Raw genomic sequence first — 22,782 nt, forward strand, 5'->3', positions numbered from 1 at the left:
AACACCCAATTTTCACTCTTGTACTTGTACAAATCGGAGTTTTCATAGTAAGTAGTCCAGGAACTAGGTGACTTTTATTCAACATGGAAGGTGCAGATGTTTAAGGGTGCCAGTGGTGTCGAGTAGGGTTGGCAGATCCCAGAAACCCAATTCATAAGTTGCGCCCGTGGTGGGTGTGGTTGGTGTGGTCGGTGGCGCCACACAAATCCAAGATGGCTGCCATCGATATAGGCTAAAACCAATATTGTCATACATCAAGTAATACTAGGCCGATTCCAATGATCTTGGTATGCATTCTGATAGTTTTTGGTATGCCCAATGTAATGGAGAGGGTGTCATTTTCATCCAAGGTCAATGTCATGAGATAAAGGTCAATATCATAGTTTTTGGTCAATTTTATGGCTGTTTGACCTTGACCCTTTGATTCAAGGTCAAATCTGATGGCATGAAATGATTCCCCATACATGATTTCCTATTAGTGCCCAATACATGCTAAGCCCTCAGACCAATATTTAAAACATTGCAGGGACTATTTTTAAAAAAGGGACCCATTCCCAGAAATGGAGGAATTCCCCCTTTAGTCCAAAAATAGTCAAATTTCCGATCTATTTTGCACTAGATTTCTTATTTCCTCATAAAAACATTCCATTTTGTTAGTTATACATGTTCTTGGTACTGTTATGCATTATATTTATACATTTTTTAATGTTGAAAGTCTTTAAAATGTTCAAAATCTTACCTTATTTGTTGTTGCCAAGTTGCTGGAACTCTGCATGACACTTGAATTTGTCAGAAATTTGTCACATGACATAAGGGGGGTGATCCCAAATCGATTTATAGCTTACTTTAATATGCCTATAAGTATTTAAATACTTGTCTGAGAGCTTAGGCATGTATTCGGCACTAATAGGAAATCATGTATGGGGAATCATTACATGTCATCAGATTTGACCTTGAATCAAAGGGTCAAGGTCAAACAGGCATAAAATTGACTAAAAACTGTGATATTGACCTTTATCTCATGACGTTGACCTTGGGTGATAATGACACCCTCTCCATCAGATTTGGCATATACAAAACTATCAGAATGCATACCAAGATCATTGGAATCGGCCGAGTATTACTTGATGTATGACAATATTGGTTTTAGCCTATATCAATGGCAGCCATCTTGGATTTGGGTGGCGCCACCGACCACACCCACCACTGGCGCAACTTAAGAATTGGGTTTCTGGGATCTGCCAACCCTACTCAACACCACTGGCACCCTCAAACATCTGCACCTTTCATGTTGAATAAAAGTCACCTCGCTTCTGGACTACTATGCATACAAAGTTTCAGGCTGCTAGGTTTTATGGTTTTGGAGTTGTGGAGAACACACACACACACACACACACACACACACACACACACACACACACACACACACACACACACACACACACACACACACACACACACACACACATTGCCTTTTATTAGTATAGATGTAAGTATGTATGTACATATAAATACTAGCAGAATATGCTTACACATTGCAAGTGATAACAAACCGTGCGTGCTTCCCCATTGCTCAGGTCACTCACCAGCATTTGTTTTTTTCATTTATTTATTTTCATTTTTTTCAATTTTTTATATTTCCATTTACTGCTGCTTTCCGATGGTTCTGTGTTTTTTTCTTGGTGTATCGGCTTCGATATCCGTCGACATGCAAAATTACCATGCTTCCCCATTCTCTCTGGTCGCTCACCTGCATTTTCTTCTTTGTTTTTTCATTTATAAATACTTTCATTTGCAGACACATTCCAATGGTTCTGTGATTTCTCCCTGTGTATCGGCTTGGTAGTCCGTCGGTTAGCAAAATTTCAGTTTTCTACGTAAACCGGAAGGCAATTAATATGAATATCAGTCAGTCAGTGAGTCAGTGAGTCAGTAAGTGGTTAGAATGATCTCTACTGTATGTATTGGAAGAGATAAAAACGGACACAAAGGGAGACAAACATCGCCAGGACATAAACACCGCCAGGACACATCCAGAGATAAACACCGCCCAGACACAAACACCATCTTGACAAGTCCAGAGATAAACACCGATTGGACATATTCACCACCCAAACATGTCCGGAGAGAGAGAGAGGGAGAGGGAGAGGGAGAGGGAGAGGGAGAGAGAGAGAGAGAGAGAGAGAGAGAGAGAGAGAGAGAGAGAGAGAGAGAGAGACAGAGAGAGAGAGAGAGAGAGAGAGAGAGAGAGAGAGAGAGAGAGAGAGAGAGAGAGAGAGAGAGAGAGAGAGAGAGAGAGAGAGAGAGAGAGAGAGAGAGAGAGAGAGAGAGAGAGAGAGAGAGAGAGAGAGAGTTGGGGAAAGGGGAGTTAGCAGAGAGAAAATATTGTGCTTTATGAACACACACAAACACACACACACACACACACACACTATTAGTGTTTGGCCGATGTCGGCAATTTATCAGGAACCAGCAGATTGTTGCTCGTGTGATTACCAACTACAGAGTCTATTGTAAACAAACCCAAAACCTTGAGCAGCTTTCACCCTTTGCTTTGGAGTAATTTCAAATACGGGCCTTCGGCAAATGGCTTGGAAGTCGGGTGTTATCAAATATACAGTATTTTGCTTTGAAACTCACAAAGAGAAATCATGTAACCTTTGTAAAGCACACCCGAGTCAATATAAAATAACCAATTGCTCCAAAAAGTCACAAAGCAAAAGAAAAACATGATCGCTCATATGCTGCTGATGTTAAAAGTTAAAACCTCCACCACTCATCTTCATCATAAGACACGGGATGAAACTTTACCACCATGGTGCCTGGAGAGTCCCTAACCAGGCATGCACACACACCCGTGGAGAGTTCCTTTACACATCCAAATCTACCCATATGTACCTCTACTTTGTAACAACTGCTGACTGTACATCCCGATCGGCCCATGAACTGCACTGCTATCGACCATAGGGCGCTATATCATATATATATATATATATATATATATATATATATATATATATATATATATATATATATATATATATATATATATATACTACCATTGACGCACCGTCTTTTACACCACCCTATTTAACCCGTTAAATTAGTTATTTGTGCCCGTTGGTTGTGTGCTTTATGACGTCCTTAAAAACAGTAAGTTTCCTGTTTGGAATGATTTTCAATGTTGTCTTATTGCCAGACAGGCAGGCAGACCAAATCAATTGCTTTACCGTGAGTGTGCCCTCGTGCTCGGGACGAGACTCCGTACAATTTAGCAACGATATATATATATATATATATATATATATATATATATATATATATATATATATATATATATATATATATATATATATATATACTCAGTGTACAAAAGATTAGGAACACCCTTTTGCCCTCAGAACAGCCTCAATTAATTGGGGCATGGACTGTACAAGGTGTCAAAAGCATTCCACAGGGATGTTGGCCCATGTTGACTCCAATGCGTGTCACAGTTGTGTCAAATTGGCTGGCAGTAGATCTCTAATCCAAATAGCTCGTTACATCTCATCCCACAGATGCTCGATTGGATTGCGATCTGGTGATGGGCAGGCCACTGCAGTAAGCTGAATTCACTGTCATGTTCGTGGAACCATTCCTGGACAATCCAAGCCTTGTGGCATGGGGCATTATCCTGCTGAAGAAATCCATTCGCAGATGGATACACTGCTGCCATGAAGGGATGCACCTAATTGGCAATGATATTCAGATATCCTGTGGCATTCTTGCTCCACTTTTATCAAGGGTCCAATGTGTGCCATGAAAACACACCCCACACCATCACACCACCACCACCAGCCTGCAATGTTGACACATGGCATGATGGACGCATGTACTCATGTGGTTTTCTCTGTTCCACAGTCCTCCCATCAGCATGAAACAGCAGGAACCAGGATTCGTCAGACCAGGCAATGTTTTTCCAATTCTCCAGTGTCAAGTGTTTTCATTCTTTAGCCCACTGTAACCACAGGTTCTTGTTTTTTGCTGAAAGAAGTGGAACTCTGTACGGTTGTCAGCTGCCATAACCCATTTGAGTCAATGTATGACGAGTTGTGCATTTTTATGGGGCTTTTGGCATCGATGTTGCACTGGACTGTCAGTTGACTAACGATAGCCCACCTGTTTCTCTGCACAATTCATATCAGCCTCCTTTGGCCTTTTTCATCAATGAGTCCTTTTCAACCACTGGCCTGCCGTTGGCTGGATGTCCTTTGGGTGGTGGACCATTCTTTGTACACACTGTTGAGCATGAAAACCCCAGCAGCGTTGCAGTTGTTGACACACTCAAACCGGTGCGCCTAGCACCTACGACCACACCCCCATTCAAAAGCACCTAAATATTTTGTCTTGCCCATTCGCCCTCTGAATGGCACACATACTATACATAATCCATGTCTCCATCATCTCAAGGCTTTAAAATCCTTCTTTAACCTATCTCCTCTTCATCTACACTGTCTGAAGTGGATTTAACAGGTGCAATCAATAAGGGATCATAGCTTTCACCTGGATTCACCTGATCAGTCCATTTCATGGAAAGAGCAGGTGTCCCTAATGTTTTGTACACTGAGTGTGTATATTAGTAGAAGCATCACATTTATTGCAGTGCTTTTCAATGAGTGTGGTTTCTCTCGGATGGACGTTAATAGCTGGGGACCCGTCTGCTAGCATTAACTCGTGGATGTCAAGTATCCCACGGTGCCAAATCATGTTATGAGAGGAGCCAATGTCCATTAGGTCATGCTATATTATAAAAAATATATATATATATTTATTAGTATCTGGAGGTGTGTTCCACAAATGCAAGCAGTATTTTTTTATATGTTTTTAAAACTTTATTTTTGTTAACTTTCTCTAGTTTCCTCCTGTGATGAAGACCTGATTAATGTAATGGAGTTAAATAGAAGATTATCTCAACTCAGTAAAGGTGCAATGGATATACCGTAATCCAATGTTTCGGGTATTGATCAAAATGACTGAGTTGGTTTTTATAAATCAAACCATTAACTCGGATGGCACTCACAAGAGTGCATACCTCGGCCATACTCAACATTTTACATTTTCTTTTGCACTGATAGGTCTGATTTGCATCTGGACCTCAGGCTTAACCAAAATCGAATCAGTTCAGCCTTTGTTACACACACACACCCCACCTGTCTACGAAATTTGTCATAACCCGTCCACAACTTTTTGAAATATTGTGCTCAATATAGTTTTTGATCTTATCTCAATGGTGAAGATTCACCAAAAAAAACCTACAATGGCACTCAGTAGAGTGCTTACCTCCACCAATTGAACGATTTATGTTTTTCGCTTTATATCCCACTGATAGGCCAGATCAGGATCCGGACCTGAACCCAAATCAAATAGGCTTGTTCTTGTCACCGAACCAACTCATCCACCTCGTTTTGTCATAACTCGCACATAACTTTTTGAAATATCATATCACTATATATAGTATATATATATATATACATATATATTGTTGCTGATTCGCGCCCGCCGGCGTGCGAGCGGCCACGTAACTCGAATCGCGGCACGTCGCCCACCGGACGGACAATCCCGTCGGAACCCTCTCGGACTAACGCCGGGAACTAGTCACGGGTGGGCCTTTCGGCCTCACCACGATCGTGCCAATCGGCCCCCCGCGTGGGATAGGGTTGCTCGCCAAATTCGACCTACCTAAGTACCCACACGGAGGGTAGACCGGGCGATCGCACCTCGCCGCAGGTCGACTTCGGACACGGGCCACTTTAAGCGACCCGTTCCGTACTATCGGGATAACCGAGCGGTGTTATCGTCAACCTCGACGGTTCGATTAATTATTGGGCGTATTTAGCCCACGACCAACCCTTTACGTGAAGTAAGATGGAGATTCAATAAAAGAAAAGACGAAGCAAAACGGGAAAAACAGTTCAACATAAAGCACATTTATTCCACGGCAAACGGAAAGCACACATATACAATCACAACAATTATGCACCAAAAGCAAATGTAAAAGTAACACGACAATTCTGCACAAAAAGCAAATGCAACAAAAGAGACACAATGCAGATCTACTACCGACTACGCGAGCACACGGCAACACTTACACAGTTTTACTTCACAGACGGCGCCGACAACACATATACTCCAAAGCAAAAGAAAAAGGGGCCACCCTCAACGATAAGGGGGCAGACGGGCCTGGGGCCGAGACCGCGTCGAGCCTACCCGTCTGGTGATGAGCCGCAAAATGGCGGCGGCGCCCCGACTCCGCGGGCCTCGCTGGCACTGCCTGGAATGGGGTGGGAACGGGGCCCCCTTCTCACACTATCTCAGCGCGGGGGGAAACAGGGGGGGGTTGTTGATGCTCGGGGGAAAGAGGATATCTGGCTGGCTTGGGTCCCGCGACGAGCGACTCCACTGCGACCTCGACCGCGTTCCCGGCCTCCCCTCTCCACAGTTCCCCGACTCTGACACGAGCGCAGACCTCCACAAAGCTTCTTGGCTTCTCCAGCCTCTCCGGACCCCGACAGACATTCTCTCGACTGATTTCGCCGCCGCCACAACTCTCCAACTATTTCCTCTTCTCAACTCTCCCAAATTCGCCCCGCGCTCGGCACTTTATACTCCGACAGGAGAAATCATATGCAGATTTTTGGATCAGGAACGGCTCGGGGACGGAGCCACGCTCCCCCATTGGACGGAGGAAAAGTGGGCGTGAATCATTCTTGATCCGCGAATCTGCATATAGCGATTATACTCCGACGCGCCTGGAGGCGGGGCCAAATCGCCCCACACTCGCTGATAGGACAGAACAGAAGTGGGCGTGAATCATTCTTGATCCGATTTCTCGGAAAGGCTGGTGTTTTTGCACCCGCTGCTCGGTGCGCGCCCTGTACGAGTCCAGTATCGGTGCCCACAAGCGGCGCGGGAATGGCGGTGATGCGATGGTTGCGAGGGCGAGTTGTGACGGTAAAGGTCGTGGCTGTTGGCGTTGCTGTTGTTGTGAAGCGGCGTTGCAGTTGGTGGTTGGTGTGTGAAAGTGGTTGTGGAGAAGGTGGATGTTGTGAAGGCGGTTCTGGAGAAGGTGGCTGTGGTTGTCGAGATGCAGTTGGTGGTGGTTGTGGTGGTAGTAATGGCGGTTGGTCCAAAATAAAGATAGTGAAAGAAAAACGGCTATCTAAAAGGGTCACAGCCCGAATGAATGACATTTATTCCCTCTAAACAACGGGTTTGGGCTAACTACACATATACTTACAGAGATATCTCACCTACGGGACCTGAATGGTGGTTTGCGAATTTCCTCAACCACAACACTACCCCCTCCCCTTTTTACAGACTCGTCCCGAGTCGTCAAATTTTCATGTGCCATCATGTGTAGTTCTCCCCTAGTACATTTTACCTACGGATCCCTGAGTGCGACATTCATGGTATTCGTGTCCCCAAAATAAATAACCTGAGGGCTGAGTAACTACCTAAACAAACCCACTCACACGGACGACTTAAATAAAATTGCCGGCGCTAAGACAGACATGCCGGGGGCGCACTCATATGTACAGTACAACTTAACCTTAACTTAGAAATTTTACACTAAATCATGGCCCAGGATCAATGAACTCTGCAAAAAGAAAGCAGTTAGTAGGGAGCCAGGCTGCTCGCATGCAGTCTCTGGCTCAAACAATGCAGGTGACAGGGAATGTGGCCGGCTGCTCACAAGCAGTCCAAGGCCTTCCCTTTTGAAAATGAACCCAGTGAACCACAACGGTGCATGGGCTGCACAAACGCAGTCTCCGTGCCAGCTCAAGTGGCACACGCAATGAGCACAACGGATGGATGGATGGATGGATTAATGGATGGATGCAAACACGGTGCACGGGCCGCCACTGCAGGCCCGTGTTGTAGCTGCCAACAGGGCAGTTCTCGAAGCTTGCAAACTGTTGCTTTCTGATCCTGGCGCACATGGCAATGAACAGGGGGGGGGGGGGCAAAGCAAAAATTGAACGGGGCTGGTGAACAGGGGCAGTGGGCATGGCATGGCAAAGGTGATCAGGCAAACACAGCCTGCAGAACAAGGCCGCTGCAGGCAAACACAGCCGGCAGATGAACTGGCCGGCACAGGCCTTGCAGAAAACAGCTGCAGACGATCCGGCCGGTACAGGCCTTGCAGCACAGCAGCTGCAGCCGATCCAGCCGGCACAGGCCTTGCAGCAAAACAACAGCTGCCGATGAAGCTGGCCAGCCTTCGCCGTTCAGTGGAGGTTGGTGGAGGGAGTGTGGTGGTGCTGGCCACTCGGAAGGCGGGCTCGGACCTACTCTATGGTCTCCCTCCCAACCTATCGCCTTTGCCTGTCACTGTCCATACCCACTCCCTTAATTTGTCCAAAACCAATTTAGCCCCAACTTATTATTTTTTTGTTGTTGTTTTTATTTTTACTTCCCCACTATAAATCGTCCCCAAACCCCCCTTTACTGTCCTTGTTCGGCTAACCTATCCTGTCACCTAGCCTACTCCCAACCCCTACGTTCCCTTCCCGGAGGGGAACAAGGGAGAGCTAGCGTCCTGTGTCGAGGCCCAACGAAGCCTCAGAATGGCCTCTCCAGACTTCAGCGATCTAAAACACAAAGTGGGTCCAGCGGCCCACAACGAGAGCGAGGGGATGGATGGTGCGGAGGGGTACACTTCCTATCTACCCTAACCATTTAACTGTTAAACTACCCCGGGGCTTTCAACAAGCGCCTCTCGCTTAAACTATTGGTTCTAACAACCCAGATTCCCGTCGCCTGTGTTGGTGTCCTCACAATTTCGGGCCTCGCCCCCCAATTTTCTCTCCGTGCCCTCACACGGCCTCATGGCTGGGACACGTGGCTCCCCTTGGCAGGCACGACCCTCTGCCGAATCTCCAGCTATGGCACCCCCGGGCACTACACTGCCTCCGAGCCTACCAGCTCCCTAAACACCGGGGAGTGCCCCCCATGGCACCTCCCCTGAAATGCACACGTGGCAGGCTGGCTTCCCGGGCCCCTTTCCGAGGGTCACCCGTGCCCACAACACTGCCCACGCGGCTAACAGCGCCCCGGGCCCCCGCACCAAGCAGGCGCACCCGTGCCCACTACGCTATCCTGGCCCCCCATGGGCCCTTGGCCTACCACGGCCGACTAGCCTGGTGCCCGGGGTACCCACTCAGCGATACTCACCTTTCGCAGCCACGCTCCCAGCCCATCAACAGGGCTCCTGCACCCCTCCAAACGGGTTTCGAGCCTACTTTCCCACCAACAACAAAACGACCTCCATTTTTCAATTTGACTAACCCAGCTAACTTACTTTATACTGACCCCGGGGTCCCTTGGGTGGGAGTCACTCCTCCCCCCAATCACTCATCGCACCATGCATTCCCCATTCGCTCCACTCACACAGACCCGCTGGCCTCACTCACTCAACATGTACTCACCTCACAACTCACCAACTCTTCAACACGCACACCGCTGAATTCTGCCATCCTGCTATCTGCATCCCCTAACTAACTCGTGCTCCCACGTCATTCCTTAAACTACAGCACGTTCCTTTTAACACTACGTAGCTAAACTACGTCCCCTCTACACACTCACAAGTCTGTCCATGTCCTCAAAATCAAAAAAATCATTTCCCATCCTAAATCTGGCTTCAATCCCTCTAACTAATCCATTCCACGGGCCCCATGAGGACTTACCCCTGCCCCATGGAGCCGGTCTAGCTATGCTAACCCTTCCCCCTAACTAGTTTCCATCCTGTGCCCAAGTCCAGGGGGTCTTCCACCCCTTGCCTGGGAATCCTGTTCACCCGAAAGCGGGGCTTGCTGTTTTTTTTTTTTTTCTAATTGCGCAGCACCAGCGCGGTAACTCACAGCTCGCGCACTTTGCACCTGCCCGTGACGTCATGCAGCTGCACGTGTACCTCGTCCCTCCTTGGACGGTGCCATCCGGCAGGGATACCCCTCCTGCCGGATTCCAACCCCACGTGCAGCCATGACGTCACCGTGCGCATAAAAAAAACACAAGCCCCACGTCTCGAGGGGTTCCCCACGCGAACACATGTGCTTTGCCCGTTGGAGCTTAACACACACGATCGCGTGGAGAACCCGTCCGGTCCAAATCCGTAATCCTGCCTAAACTTTGTCCGTCCGCGGGATCGGCAAGTCCACCGCGTGCGTTTCCGGACCGGGACTTCACTCTCGCAAGCGAGCACGTGGGGGCCTCGTGCGTTGCACAGCACGGACCGCACGCTCGCTGCTGGGTGAACCCAGCACGGTCCCCGAAACAGCTACAGCCGCTACCCGGCTTTTGTCCCTCTGTCGCCGTCGTCGTCGCCATTCAACCCACGCACACCTGCGTGTTACGACGCTCACACTCCACTCCATTACATTCGCCCCGGGAGACGCGGCTGCATGTTCACACATGCCCACCGACATCTCCCTCACACACAGCGACCTTGCACACGCTGTCTCTCTCACACTCGGCCGCTCACTCACGCATGCCATTACCCTTGCACACGTGGCTCCACTCACTCGCGGCCTTTCACTCACTCGTGCCATTTCCCTCACACAAACCATACTACTCACACACGCGGGGGCACTCGCTCGCGGGGCCTCATCCACATACGGCGTGCTGGGAAGCATGCCCTTCTGCACACTTACCACCACACCACTCACACACGGGGTCGCTTCCACACACGGGGTCTTTGTCACCCACCCGGTCGCTCTCACACACGCCATTGGACCTGCGCTATGCGTGCGTTGCAGCACGCATTTCGCCACACTCGTGAACACACACCTCGACACCACACACACCGGGACAACCACACTGGGGATTCGTGTCCCCACAAGGGTCTCCGGGGCCTCTATACCCCCCAAGCTCTCCGTGCACCTGTCCACAGCACTCCTCCCCTCGACCTCGCAAAGCACGACCGAACCCACCTGGTCGTGACTCGCCTCAAGGGGGCATACTCCCTCCCCTCGTTCCTGGAGGGGGCCATCCCGCTGCTCGCACTGGGTCTCCACCCAGTCCACCAGCTCACCCCCATTGCCCTCCACTACCTCCGTGTGTGTGCGTCTCTATCCCCGTCTTCATCGTGTAGTCTTCCCTCTATTGTTCCCATCTCCCGTGTCTCTGCCAACTCAGTCACCTCTTCACCCTTTACCTCCCTTGTCTCAACTATTATTTCCGTCTCTTCCCTTGTTATCTCCCTCGTGCACGTCTCCGTCACCCCAATTAGTTTTTCCCTCTCGGTCACCGTCACTTTTTCCGTCACGACCCTCGTCCAACACGTCTCCCGAATTACTTTGTCACCCGCCTCCACCGCGGGCCTGACAGCCGTTGCACTCCCTCCCAGCTCGTTCGCTCCCACACGTGGAGTCGCCATTTTAAACTCCCTGGTAACGGCCTTCATGCCCGCCTGCAGGCTTCGGCCCATGTTCTGCGTCTCACCCTGCAGCTCTTTCATTTCTTCCTTCATTTTGAGTGCGTTTGTTTCCATATTGTCGTTCATGCCTTTTATTACGTTTTTCATTTCATTTGTGTTTGTATCCATTTTCGTTCTCATTTCCGCATTCATTTGTTGCGCATCCGCATTCATTTTTGCCAGCATGGTGAATAGCTGGGTCATGTCGGCTGCGTTTGGGTGAGTCGTTTCGGCAGGGATCGGGGAAGGGTTTTGGTGGAGAGGGGGAGGGGAGGTGTCATACACCGCGGCCGCCGCCGCACCTATTTCGGGCTCTGGGTTCAGTTGGGGGAGTTCGTGTTCCTGCACAACCAACATTTCCTGCACGGGGTTTTCATCCTGGACCATGGATTCTACACATTCTAAATCCATTTCTAATACCCCCGGCTCCCGCTCGCCTTGAGACGCCATCTTATTTCAAGTAAAAGGTTAATTTGAATCGCTCGTAATTTGGAGGGAATCGGGGGTCGCTCCTCTCACCCCTAGACCGATTCCCGTGAATTTAGCTGGAGACAGGAGAGCCCGTTTTCCCGCTCTCCGATACCAGTGCCGCGAGGAGGGGGATGGGTTTGTGTCCCACTCCTGACAACAGTGTTGCTGATTCGCGCCCGCCGGCGTGCGAGCGGCCACGTAACTCGAATCGCGGCACGTCGCCCACCGGACGGACAATCCCGTCGTGACCCTCTCGGACTAACGCCGGGAACTAGTCACGGGTGGGCCTTTCGGCCTCAACACGATCGTGCCAATCGGCCCCCCGCGTGGGATAGGGTTGCTCGCCAAATTCGACCAACCAAATAAGTACCCACACGGAGGGTAGACCGGGCGATCGCACCTCGCCGCAGGTCGACTTTGGACACGGGCCACTTTAAGCGACCCGTTCCGTACTATCGGGATAACCGAGCGGTGTTATCGTCAACCTCGACGGTTCGATTAATTATTGGGCGTATTTAGCCCACGACCAACCCTTTACGTGAAGTAAGATGGAGATTCAATAAAAGAAAAGACGAAGCGAAACGGGAAAAACAGTTCAACATAAAGCACATTTATTCCGTGGCAAACGGAAAGCACACATATACAATCACAACAATTATGCACCAAAAGCAAATGTAAAAGTAACACAACAATTCTGCACAAAAAGCAAATGCAACAAAAGAGACACAATGCAGATCTACTACTGACTACGCGAGCACACGGCAACACTTACACAGTTTTACTTCACAGACGGCGCCGACAACACATATACTCCAAAGCAAAAGAAAAAGGGGCCACCCTCAACGATAAGGGGGCAGACGGGCCTGGGGCCGAGACCACGTCGAGCCTACCCGTCTGGTGATGAGCCGCAAAATGGCGGCGGCGCTCCGACTCCGTGGGCCTCGCTGGCACTGCCTGGAATGGGGTGGGAACGGGGCCCCCTTCTCACACTATCTCAGCGCGGGGGGAAACAGGGGGGGGGTTGTTGATGCTCGGGGGAAAGAGGATATCTGGCTGGCTTGGGTCCCGCGACGAGCGACTCCACTGCGACCTCGACCGCGTTCCCGGCCTCCCCTCTCCGCAGCTCCCCGACTCTGACACGAGCGCAGACCTCCACAAAGCTTCTTGGCTTCTCCAGCCTTTCCGGACCCCGACAGACACTCTCTCGACTGATTTCGCCGCCGCCACAACTCTCCAACTATTTCCTCTTCTCAACTCTCCCAAATTCGCCCCGCGCTCGGCGCTTTATAGTCCGACAGGAGAAATCATATGCAGATTTTTGGATCAGGAACGGCTCGGGGGCGGAGCCACGCTCCCCCATTGGACGGAGGAAAAGTGGGCGTGAATCATTCTTGATCCGCGAATCTGCATATAGCGATTGTACTCCGACGCGCCTGGAGGCGGGGCCAAATCGCCCCACGCTTGCTGATAGGACAGAACAGAAGTGGGCGTGAATCATTCTTGATCCGATTTCTCGGAAAGGCTGGTGTTTTTGCACCCGCTGCTTGGTGCGCGCCCTGTACGAGTCCAGTATCGGTGCCCACAAGCGGCGCGGGAATGGCGGTGATGCGATGGTTGCGAGAGCGAGATGTGACGGTAAAGGTCGTGGCTGTTGGCGTTGCTGTTGTTGTGAAGCGGCGTTGCGGTTGGTGGTTGGTGTGTGAAAGCGGTTGTGGAGAAGGTGGATGTTGTGAAGGCGGTTCTGGAGAAGGTGGCTGTGGTTGTCGAGATGCGGTTGGTGGTGGTTATGGTGGTAGTAATGGCGGTTGGTCCAAAATAAAGATAGTAAAAGAAAAACGGCTATCTAAAAGGGTCGCAGCCCGAATGAATGACATTTATTCCCTCTAAACAACGGGTTTGGGCTAACTACACATATACTTACAGAGATATCTCACCTACGGGACCTGAATGGTGGTTTGCGAATTTCCTCAACCACAACAATATATATACATATATATATATATATATATATATATATATATATATATATATATATATATATATATATATATATATATATATGTATATCACGATATATAGTTTATATATATATATATATATATATATATATATATATATATATATATATATCACTATATATAGTTTATATACATATATATATATTTTTTTTAAAAATAAAAACTATATATAGTTTTTAGCCCTATCACTCAATGGTGAAGGATCACTTGAAAAATTCTCGGACCCAGATCTGGACTTCGATCTTCACCAAAATCAAATCGATTAATCCTTGTGAAACACCCAACCTCTCCACCAACCTTCGTTCGAATCAGTCAATAACTTTTTGAGATATCATGCTTACAGACAAACAGAGACAGACAAATGGGGTAAAACATAACCTCCGTCCACCTTCAATGATGGAGGTAATTACAATCTGAAATACAAAATCACCTATTGCACAATGTCTGTCACAAGGTTTATCATTAATTTGATGTCCTTGAATATAATCTGTTATCATTATAGTATCATTTTATATAATATCATTATATTACCACTAATAGGCCGGATCTGGATCCGGACCTGAACCAAATTCTAATGCTCTTGTTCTTGTCACCTACCCACTCATCCACCATGTTTTGTCATAATCTGTCCACAACCTTGTGAAATATCATGCTATATATCGTTTTTGGCCCCATCTCTCAATGGTGAAGAATCACTTTGAAATTAAAAAAAATTATTGTATCCAGATCAAGATTCTCACCAAAATCGAATCATTTCATCCTTGTCATACACCCAACTTGTCCATCAAGTTTGGTCATTACACACAGGCAAGCAAATAGACAGACAGAAAAACAGTCAGACAGACAGACAGACAGACAGACAGGGGTGAAAATATAACCTACGCCATCCACCTTCGGTGGCGGAGGTAACAAAGTGCTGTGCTTGAAAGAAGCTGTGGACACAGGTGAGGATATTTTGTCCATATAATTGACACTGCTAAACTTAGTACGAAACTTCATTCGTCTTTTACAAAACAAATTTAAAGTACCCTGAAGTGGATAAACTTGATCACTTAAACCCATAAATTCATAATGAATGCAACATTCTTCATGGAATTTTTCTCATCAACTACTCAAAATACAACATCAACTGGAGAGTTCATAGAACAAAATACTCCACGCTGCCTTGAGAAAAAGGACATGGGAAAGACCGTTTCAACTCTTACTTTGTGTTCCCAGGCACAAACTGTCTCAGCTTTTGTTCATGAACTTTGAATAAACAGGTGCCAAGGCAACCATATGAAGCCGAAGGGTCAAACGGAACAATCCATAACTGAACCTTTTTCCAACTCCGCCCTAAGAACGCGCGGCAAAATTGATTGGACGAGATGGCGTAAAATTTTGTTCAAGTACTCCGAACCTGATGTTTTTTGGAAGTGCAAACAAAGCGATTTGTGTTCTTCAGGGTTCACGTTTATTATTCAATGATATAAAATAAGAACTTAAAAATCTGCGTTTAAAACACCCCCAAAATCCCATTGAATTGAATGTTTACTACCATTGACGCACCGTCTTTTACACCACCCTATTTAACCCGTTAAATTAGTTATTTGTGCCCGTTGGTTGTGTCCTTTATGACGTCCTTAAAAACAGTAAGTTTCCTGTTTGGAATGATTTTCAATGTTGTCTTATTGCCAGACAGGCAGGCAGACCAAATCAATTGCTTTACCGTGAGTGTGCCCGCGTGCTCGGGACGAGACTCCGTACAATTTAGCAAATTCAGCACTAAACTACTGCTAAACTGCAGGTTCGTGTTACAATTTGTGTTTGGCAGTGATCAAAATGTAAAATTCAATTGAAATTAAGTAGTTTCTCGATCATAGAACTAAACTGATACAGGCAGAAGAGTGAACCTATTGCTTACACCCGCTTTGTGTGATGTGCACGCGTCGGGTAAACATGTAATCATGCAAGGGTTCATCATAATGTGTGGGTAACCATGGTGACTGTCAAGCTATGGCAGTGGCTGTAAAACAGAAGTGTCTAACCACCCACATACATGTCACTGGTTCGTCAAACCATTTCAAAATTATGGTTGATTAACCCAAACCTTACACAAAACGTTTAAAAGCAGCACTTAGCTATTTGATCAAAACCTTGTAAAATCAAACGTATGCAAGTTTATAAATTTCTATTGTCTCATTATGTGAGAAAGTGTAAGTGTATGATTAAAAAGAAGTGCACGGAGAAAGAAAACAAAGTATTACAACTGTTTCCTTTTTCTGTTCAATCAGTCCCCTTCCCCCCTCAGCTACACCTTGCATCTCACAAGCTCTGCCACAGAGCCCCAGCCACCCATCTGGTGGGCAAGCCCAGGTGGTGAAACAAGGTGGTGCTTCACCGTGTCCGACTCAGTGGCACCCTTCATTGGCCGGCGCAGGTCTCCAGAGAGGAATTGGGGCCAGGTGGCTGGCTCCAAGAGCAAATGCCATCATAACGATGGCCGTGTTGGCAGCTTTCCTAGTGACGTAACCTTGCTGACGCCACGCCATGCTCCGGCTCTTTTTGCCCTGACCTCTGGCTGGAATAGTACGTCCAGCAAGATTCTCACACTTTCTTGCTCCACCTTCATCTTCACACTCAGCCCCAAACCTAGTTTTTTTCATCTCCAGTTTCAGACTAACTCTGGCCTAAGGCTGAACCCCAAACCAGCTGGGGATAGTGTTCACCTTTTGGTTGAAAATTGCCTGGCACGTTTATTGCCTGGTTGATTAATCAACGAGACCAGTGGTTTTTCTAGCTGTCTGACTGCCTGATTTCCTCACACATGGGTTGTCCATTGGCTGAGTGACCCGTGGATTGACTTGCTAAGTATACAAAAAAGTCACGACTGTCTGGAGATTATGGCACCGTGATTTAGAAATTATCATCAAATGACCAAGTGAAATATATAACATACAATTGTACAGCATTATGTATACAGTATATTCTGTTGAATGAGCGTAATAAACGGGTGGAAGAAAACAGCCATAAAATTGATATTTTACCAGTAGTGTGATGGAGATGTTATGTTTTATTCATGGTTATTGCCACTGTTATCATGGGACTTGTGTATTATAAAACCATAAAGTGTTTGGGCTGGGGTTGGGGAGGGAAAATGAAAGTTTATAGAAACGGACAAAATAAAGTTATTTGTACAGTGTAATCATCCCTCTCCTTGGATCATGTTTGCAACATTGTCACATGACCGGGGAAAGGGGACGAGGTTGATGGAACCGGTCGTGGGTACATGGGGTCCACCAAAGCCTAAGTCATGCTTCTCGGTGGGGGAGCGCAACATGGCACACACCAAGGTAGAAAACCGCGCTGCAGCCATCGGTTCAGCTGGTGACGCCAACAACCGAGCGGAGCGGTTAAGATGGCCAATTAACTGGGAAACGAAACTGCTTCCACAACATTGGAGATGTTTAAAATAAAAACCCTTTATTCATATATTAACACAGGAAATTTGGTTACCCTTAAACCTGAGCCTTATCACTTAACCCCTTAACTTAAACACTTAATACGAAGCAGGAGGTCTGAACAATGAACAAAATGACGGCTGCTGTGGACACACACGAAATGAGGTCTTTAGTTGGTTGAATGCAGAGTCACAGGGAAAAAACAGAATCATGAAGGACACCTGCTCTCATCGGAAGTAGTAGAATAGCTGGCTCAAGGCCACACAACAGCGCAGTTTGCAAACGACATGCGTGGTGCATGTGGCTGTTACCTTAAAAGAGGACAGAACCTCATATCTTGTTGCTGAGTCTGTTAGAGCAACCTTTTGCTTGTTGGAGTATCTCCCCAGTTGTCCATCAGCAACGATAGGACTATATGGCGAATAGAAAGGTTGCAGACCACATGCTTGAGTCCAAGTTACCTGTTGGACCACTTCTGCCAAAGCAACTCTGTTGATCTTCTTCAGCTCATCATGAGCTTGCTCGACTCTGCAGCTGCACAGGACCATCTCAATGGTTCACCACAAGCTCCTCAACTCACAGCAACGTAAACAAAAACACCACTTCTGGAAGACCTGCAAGACTCCTCTCTCCTCTCTACTGACCCAACTCCAACCAAAACCATTGCTTTCTTCCCTTTAACTTTTATCCTTCCTTCCAAAGGGATTGAACTCTTTATGTGTCCTCCTCCATAGCAAACCATTAAGCATCACTACAATTGCCTTACATTTCAATATATCGTCTTCTGTTGGCATTCCTTCAATCAGGTGGTCTTGTTCTTTACAGTGGCCTAGTGACCACAGCACACAAAGGGTGGGTGTGTTCAGTTACCATGCAGCTCGCTAGCGCTTGCCAAGCCAGCCGTTCCTTATCACCAGTTTCGCATGGAGTGCTTGCTTGAGTGTTCAAGCCACTTGGCAAGCTCTCTATAAGAAACCTTGTAACTGAACACACCCCAAGTCTCAACACATATTGAGGAGTTTTGCTATAACATGTCAAAAATATAATTCACTACAACACCTCCTCCTACAGTATGACAAACAAAATATTATCCACATCAACAAAAAAACTCCAATATTTGAAAGCTAACCAATTCTATATTCCCAAAACATCAAGCATAGAACTTACACCACCTAACTAACAGTGAACATAAATCATACAAAGATGTAAATTCCCATTTCCATGACCGTTATCGAGAAGCATAATGAACTGCAGTCACGACTGGGTTTTGCATAATTATGCTTTTATGGTACTTGTCCCTCATGGTATGATGGTGTTTCTGCTGAAAGAATACTCAGTTACGCATATAGGCCCTCCAAGGCCCAAATATATCAAGAAGCTCACCCAAATGGAAGTAGGCTCAAATGGAAGGACCTTGTTGTTCTGGTCACAGAATGCTTTTCTTGGGACCTGGTAGACCAGGATAACTAAGCCAATGCTAAGCTTCACATGAAGCGATGGGAACCGATCATCCATCAAGGCAATATAGTGTCAGGGCCTTCAGTCAGGACATGTTTGTTGAGTTTGGTGCCTGGATAATGATCATTTTCAAGTTTCAATGCTTTGCAGGAAAGGTGCCTCCTCAATAAAGAGTGTAGGTACATGAGGTGTTTATTCGTATGGGCATGCAGTGCAGGTAACTGGTCTTAAAACTTCAATTTTAACTAGATTAATGGGTCATGGACCTTTTTGGGTGTGCAGACCACTTGTGAACTATAAGGACCACCATGTATGACTATCAGAGTGACAAACATCCACTTAGTTCATGGACTAGACTTTGAGTTTGAGGATACAAGTAGGATGAACCAAGGCCTTCCATGAATGGTTACTTCTGACATGCAGTGAGTTGCAGTGTGTGTGACATCATTTGGCAGTGTGAGGAGGTTAATGGTACTCCCCCATCCATTATCAGTACCTGATCGGGGCCTGCTGACCACAGTGTTGTTGCCACTGCATGAGGGTGTTGTTGAAAATTAGTGACACCCAGGAAGAATTTATCTCGGTGTAACTGACTCCAGGATGTGACGAATGCTGGAAAATGGCATCTAAAAAGGTTCTACAAGGTCCATCACCTAACTGTATTACAAGAGTAGGATGGTTATGACCCCAAACTCTTGTCCAAGTGATTCACAGACCAGGTATTCTGCTCCTCAAAATGCATGCATTTCAAAGTGAAGGTAAAACTCGCCAAACCCACCTCCTCACACCTGCTTGTGAATACTGAAGTTCTTACAGTATCCTTTGAAAATAAGCAGTTGTGTGCAAATAACCTGGCCAAATTCCCTGCCTGAGTTTTACGATCAAAAACTACAGAAATTGGCAGGATATCATTACAATGTAGAGGTAGACTTTTAGAGGTATCTTGTCTACATATTGATCACTTTTATGTTGTGGTTTATTGGTGTTAAACATTGAAACTACAGAATCAGGTCACCATTTTCCACCCGATGCCGTGCACCACCATCGCTTCTGACTATGAGATGACTCTGTACACACCACAATCTCAAGGGATCTTAGTTTCTCTTGACATGCACATCTGCACTGCAGCCTCCTGTGTTATACGAAATCGTGTTGTCTCAAGAACATCAATCGGAAAATTGGGAAAAACATTGAAAACTAGAAGAGCACTCGGTAGAGCACATACCTCCACCACATAATGTCTGATCCAAGAGAACATATCCAGCCCAATGCATTTTTGAAATATCATGCTATGTTATCGTTTTTGGCCCTATCTCTAAATGGTGAAGAATCACTTTAAAAACTAAATAATTATCGTATCCAGATCAGGAATCGGATCTTCAACAAAATCGAAACAATTCGTTGTGGTCACACACCCAACCTGTCGACCAAGTTTCATCCAAATCCACAAACAACTTTTTGAGATGTCGTGCTCAAAATTAGTTTCAGCCCTATCTCGAAATGGTGAAGAATCACTTAAAAAATTATAGGATCCAGATCCGGATGAAGATCTTCACCAAAATTGGATCAATTCTTCCTTGTCACACACCCAACTTGTCCACCACGTTTCATCTGAATCCATTGATAACTTTTTGAGATAATGTGCTATCTTTCATTTTTGGACCAACCTCTCAATGGTGAAGAATCACTGAAAAATTCTCAGAGTCGGATCCAGATCCGAATCTTCACCAAAATCTAATCAGTTCGCCGTGTCACACACCCAACCAGCTCACCAAATTTCATCCGAATCCATCCACAACTTTTTGAGATATCCTGCACACAGACAAACAAACAAACAAACACACAAACAAACAAAAAAGATGTCGTGCAGGGCAACGATACTTGCAACATTCATAAAACAAATTTGACCTCAAAAACAATTGCTGGTTGAATGAAATAACCAAACATGCAACTCCTATTCAAATTTCAAGTGAATCAGATGAAAATTGTCAATTTTGTAATTTTGACCTATGTTGACCTTTTGGCCAATGTGGACCTCCAAAATAATTGGTAGTTGAATTCAGTGACCTGATATGAAAATCCTCTTCAAATTTCAAGTCAATCGGATGAAAATTGAGGATTTTAGAAATACCACCTTAGTTGTCAACCTTTGGCTGATGTTGACCTTTTGGTCCATGTTGACCTCAAAAAAATTTTGGCTTGTTGAATTCAGTGACCTGAAATATAAATCCTTTTCAAATTTCAAGTCAATCGGATGAAAATTGAGGGTTTTAGAAATCTAAAATAAGTTGTTGACCTTTGGCCTTTGATGACCTTTTGACCTTTTGACCTCAAAAACAACAGACTCCTTCCCGATGACAAACTTTACCACGTGGTGAAGTTTCGTGAATATCGGTTTTAGTATTGTGACCTGCAGGCGATAAACAGATATACAGACAAGAAGAAGACATTGTGCAGAGCATGACACTTGTAAAATCCATAAAACAAATTTGACCTCAAAAATAATTGCTTGTTGAATGCAATAACCAAATATGCAACTCCTCTTCAAATTTCAAGTGAATCAGATGAAAATTGACAATTTTTAGAAATTCGGCCTATGTTAACATTTTGGCCAATGTGGACCTCCAAAATAATTGGTGGTTCAATTCAGTGACATGAAATATAAATCCTTTTCAAATTTCAAGTCAATCGGATGAAAATTGAGGGTTTTAGAAATCTCACCTGAGTTTTTGACCCTTGGCCTATGATGACCTGTTGACCTCAAAAATAACAGGCTCCTTCCCTATGACAAACTTTACCACGTGGTGAAGTTTCGTGAAGATCGGTTTAAGTATTGTGACCTGCAGGTGATAAACAGACAGACAAACAGACAGACAAGCCGGTAGGCGGCGATGGATTGCTGAGCATGTAAGCTATAAGATATAGAGCAAAATGGATATCATATAGAGGATAGGGAATCACCTTAAGATTATGCATATCAAATCTCATCCAGTTCCACCTACTGATAACTACTCGGTATCCATTTGAATGAAAAGTACCGAAAATGCGGTTTGAAATCGGAAATCCCCAAAGTTCGAGGGGGTGCTGTGGGTGAACAAAGATCTAAATCGAAAATCCGGCTCGATCGTTTGCGCACAATGTATTCCAGATGATTAGTGTGAATTTTCATGACCATCCGATAATAACCCGCGGAGGAGTAGCATTTGGCGCGAAGGCACCTCCAGCTCTCGCATATTATCGATTTTTGCACTAATTGACCTTTGACCCCTGACCGAAGCGAAATCGGTGAATATGCCCTGAGGCAAAGTTGTAGTACTCATTGAGTACCATGAACCTGCAAATTTTCATTCGTATCGATGCACCCACCTGGTCGCAAGGGGGCCTTCAATTTTCTCCAATTTTCGTGCATACCCTAATTGTAGGGGGCGCTGCAGGTAAAGTATTCCATATATCACAAAAACCGGAATACATTTGATAGAGCATCACCTGTAGATCATTCGTGCCAAATTTCATAACCCAACGTGGGATAATGGCTTTCGGAATTGATTTCGTGTGAACGGTACCGATTTTGAAGGTTTTTCGGTTGTTGCTCGGGAACCAAAGCGTCCCTAGAAACCATCACAATTTCCAAAGCACTAGGTCATAAGATGTACCTACCACCCGAGTTTGGTCAAAATCCGCCCACGTTTACTACCAATTATGCTGATGACAAACGAACAAACATCCAAACAGACAGAATTACTGACAATAAGGGTCACCTATTTTGGCGATCCAACAGACAAGAAGAAGACATCTTGCAGAGCATGACACTTCTAAAATCCTTAAAACAAATTAGACCTCAAAAATAATTGCTGGTTGAATTCAATAACCAAATATGCAACTCCTCTTCAAATTTCAAGTGAATCGGATGAAAATTGACAATTTTAGAAATTCGGCCGATGTT

The 22,782-nt window shown here is 46.0% G+C and overlaps 1 protein-coding gene across 1 annotated transcript in view; it reads left to right on the forward strand.

The window, feature by feature from the left end:
• The window catches only part of LOC147034312 (uncharacterized), a 105,248-nt gene extending 88,129 nt beyond the window's left edge, over positions 1–17,119 (forward strand). Inside the window, exon 5 of the mRNA XM_085880471.1 lies at positions 16,215–17,119. Coding sequence (XP_085736597.1) covers positions 16,215–16,452 — 238 coding nt within the window. The 3' untranslated portion in view covers positions 16,453–17,119. The remainder of the gene's footprint in view (positions 1–16,214) is intronic.
• The last annotated feature ends 5,663 nt before the right edge of the window (positions 17,120–22,782 follow it).

This window comes from Eptatretus burgeri, chromosome 1 (genome assembly GCF_056783735.1).
Source record: "Eptatretus burgeri isolate ZD-2024b chromosome 1, Ebu_testis_v1, whole genome shotgun sequence".
Taxonomy (NCBI): Eukaryota; Metazoa; Chordata; class Myxini; order Myxiniformes; family Myxinidae; genus Eptatretus; species Eptatretus burgeri.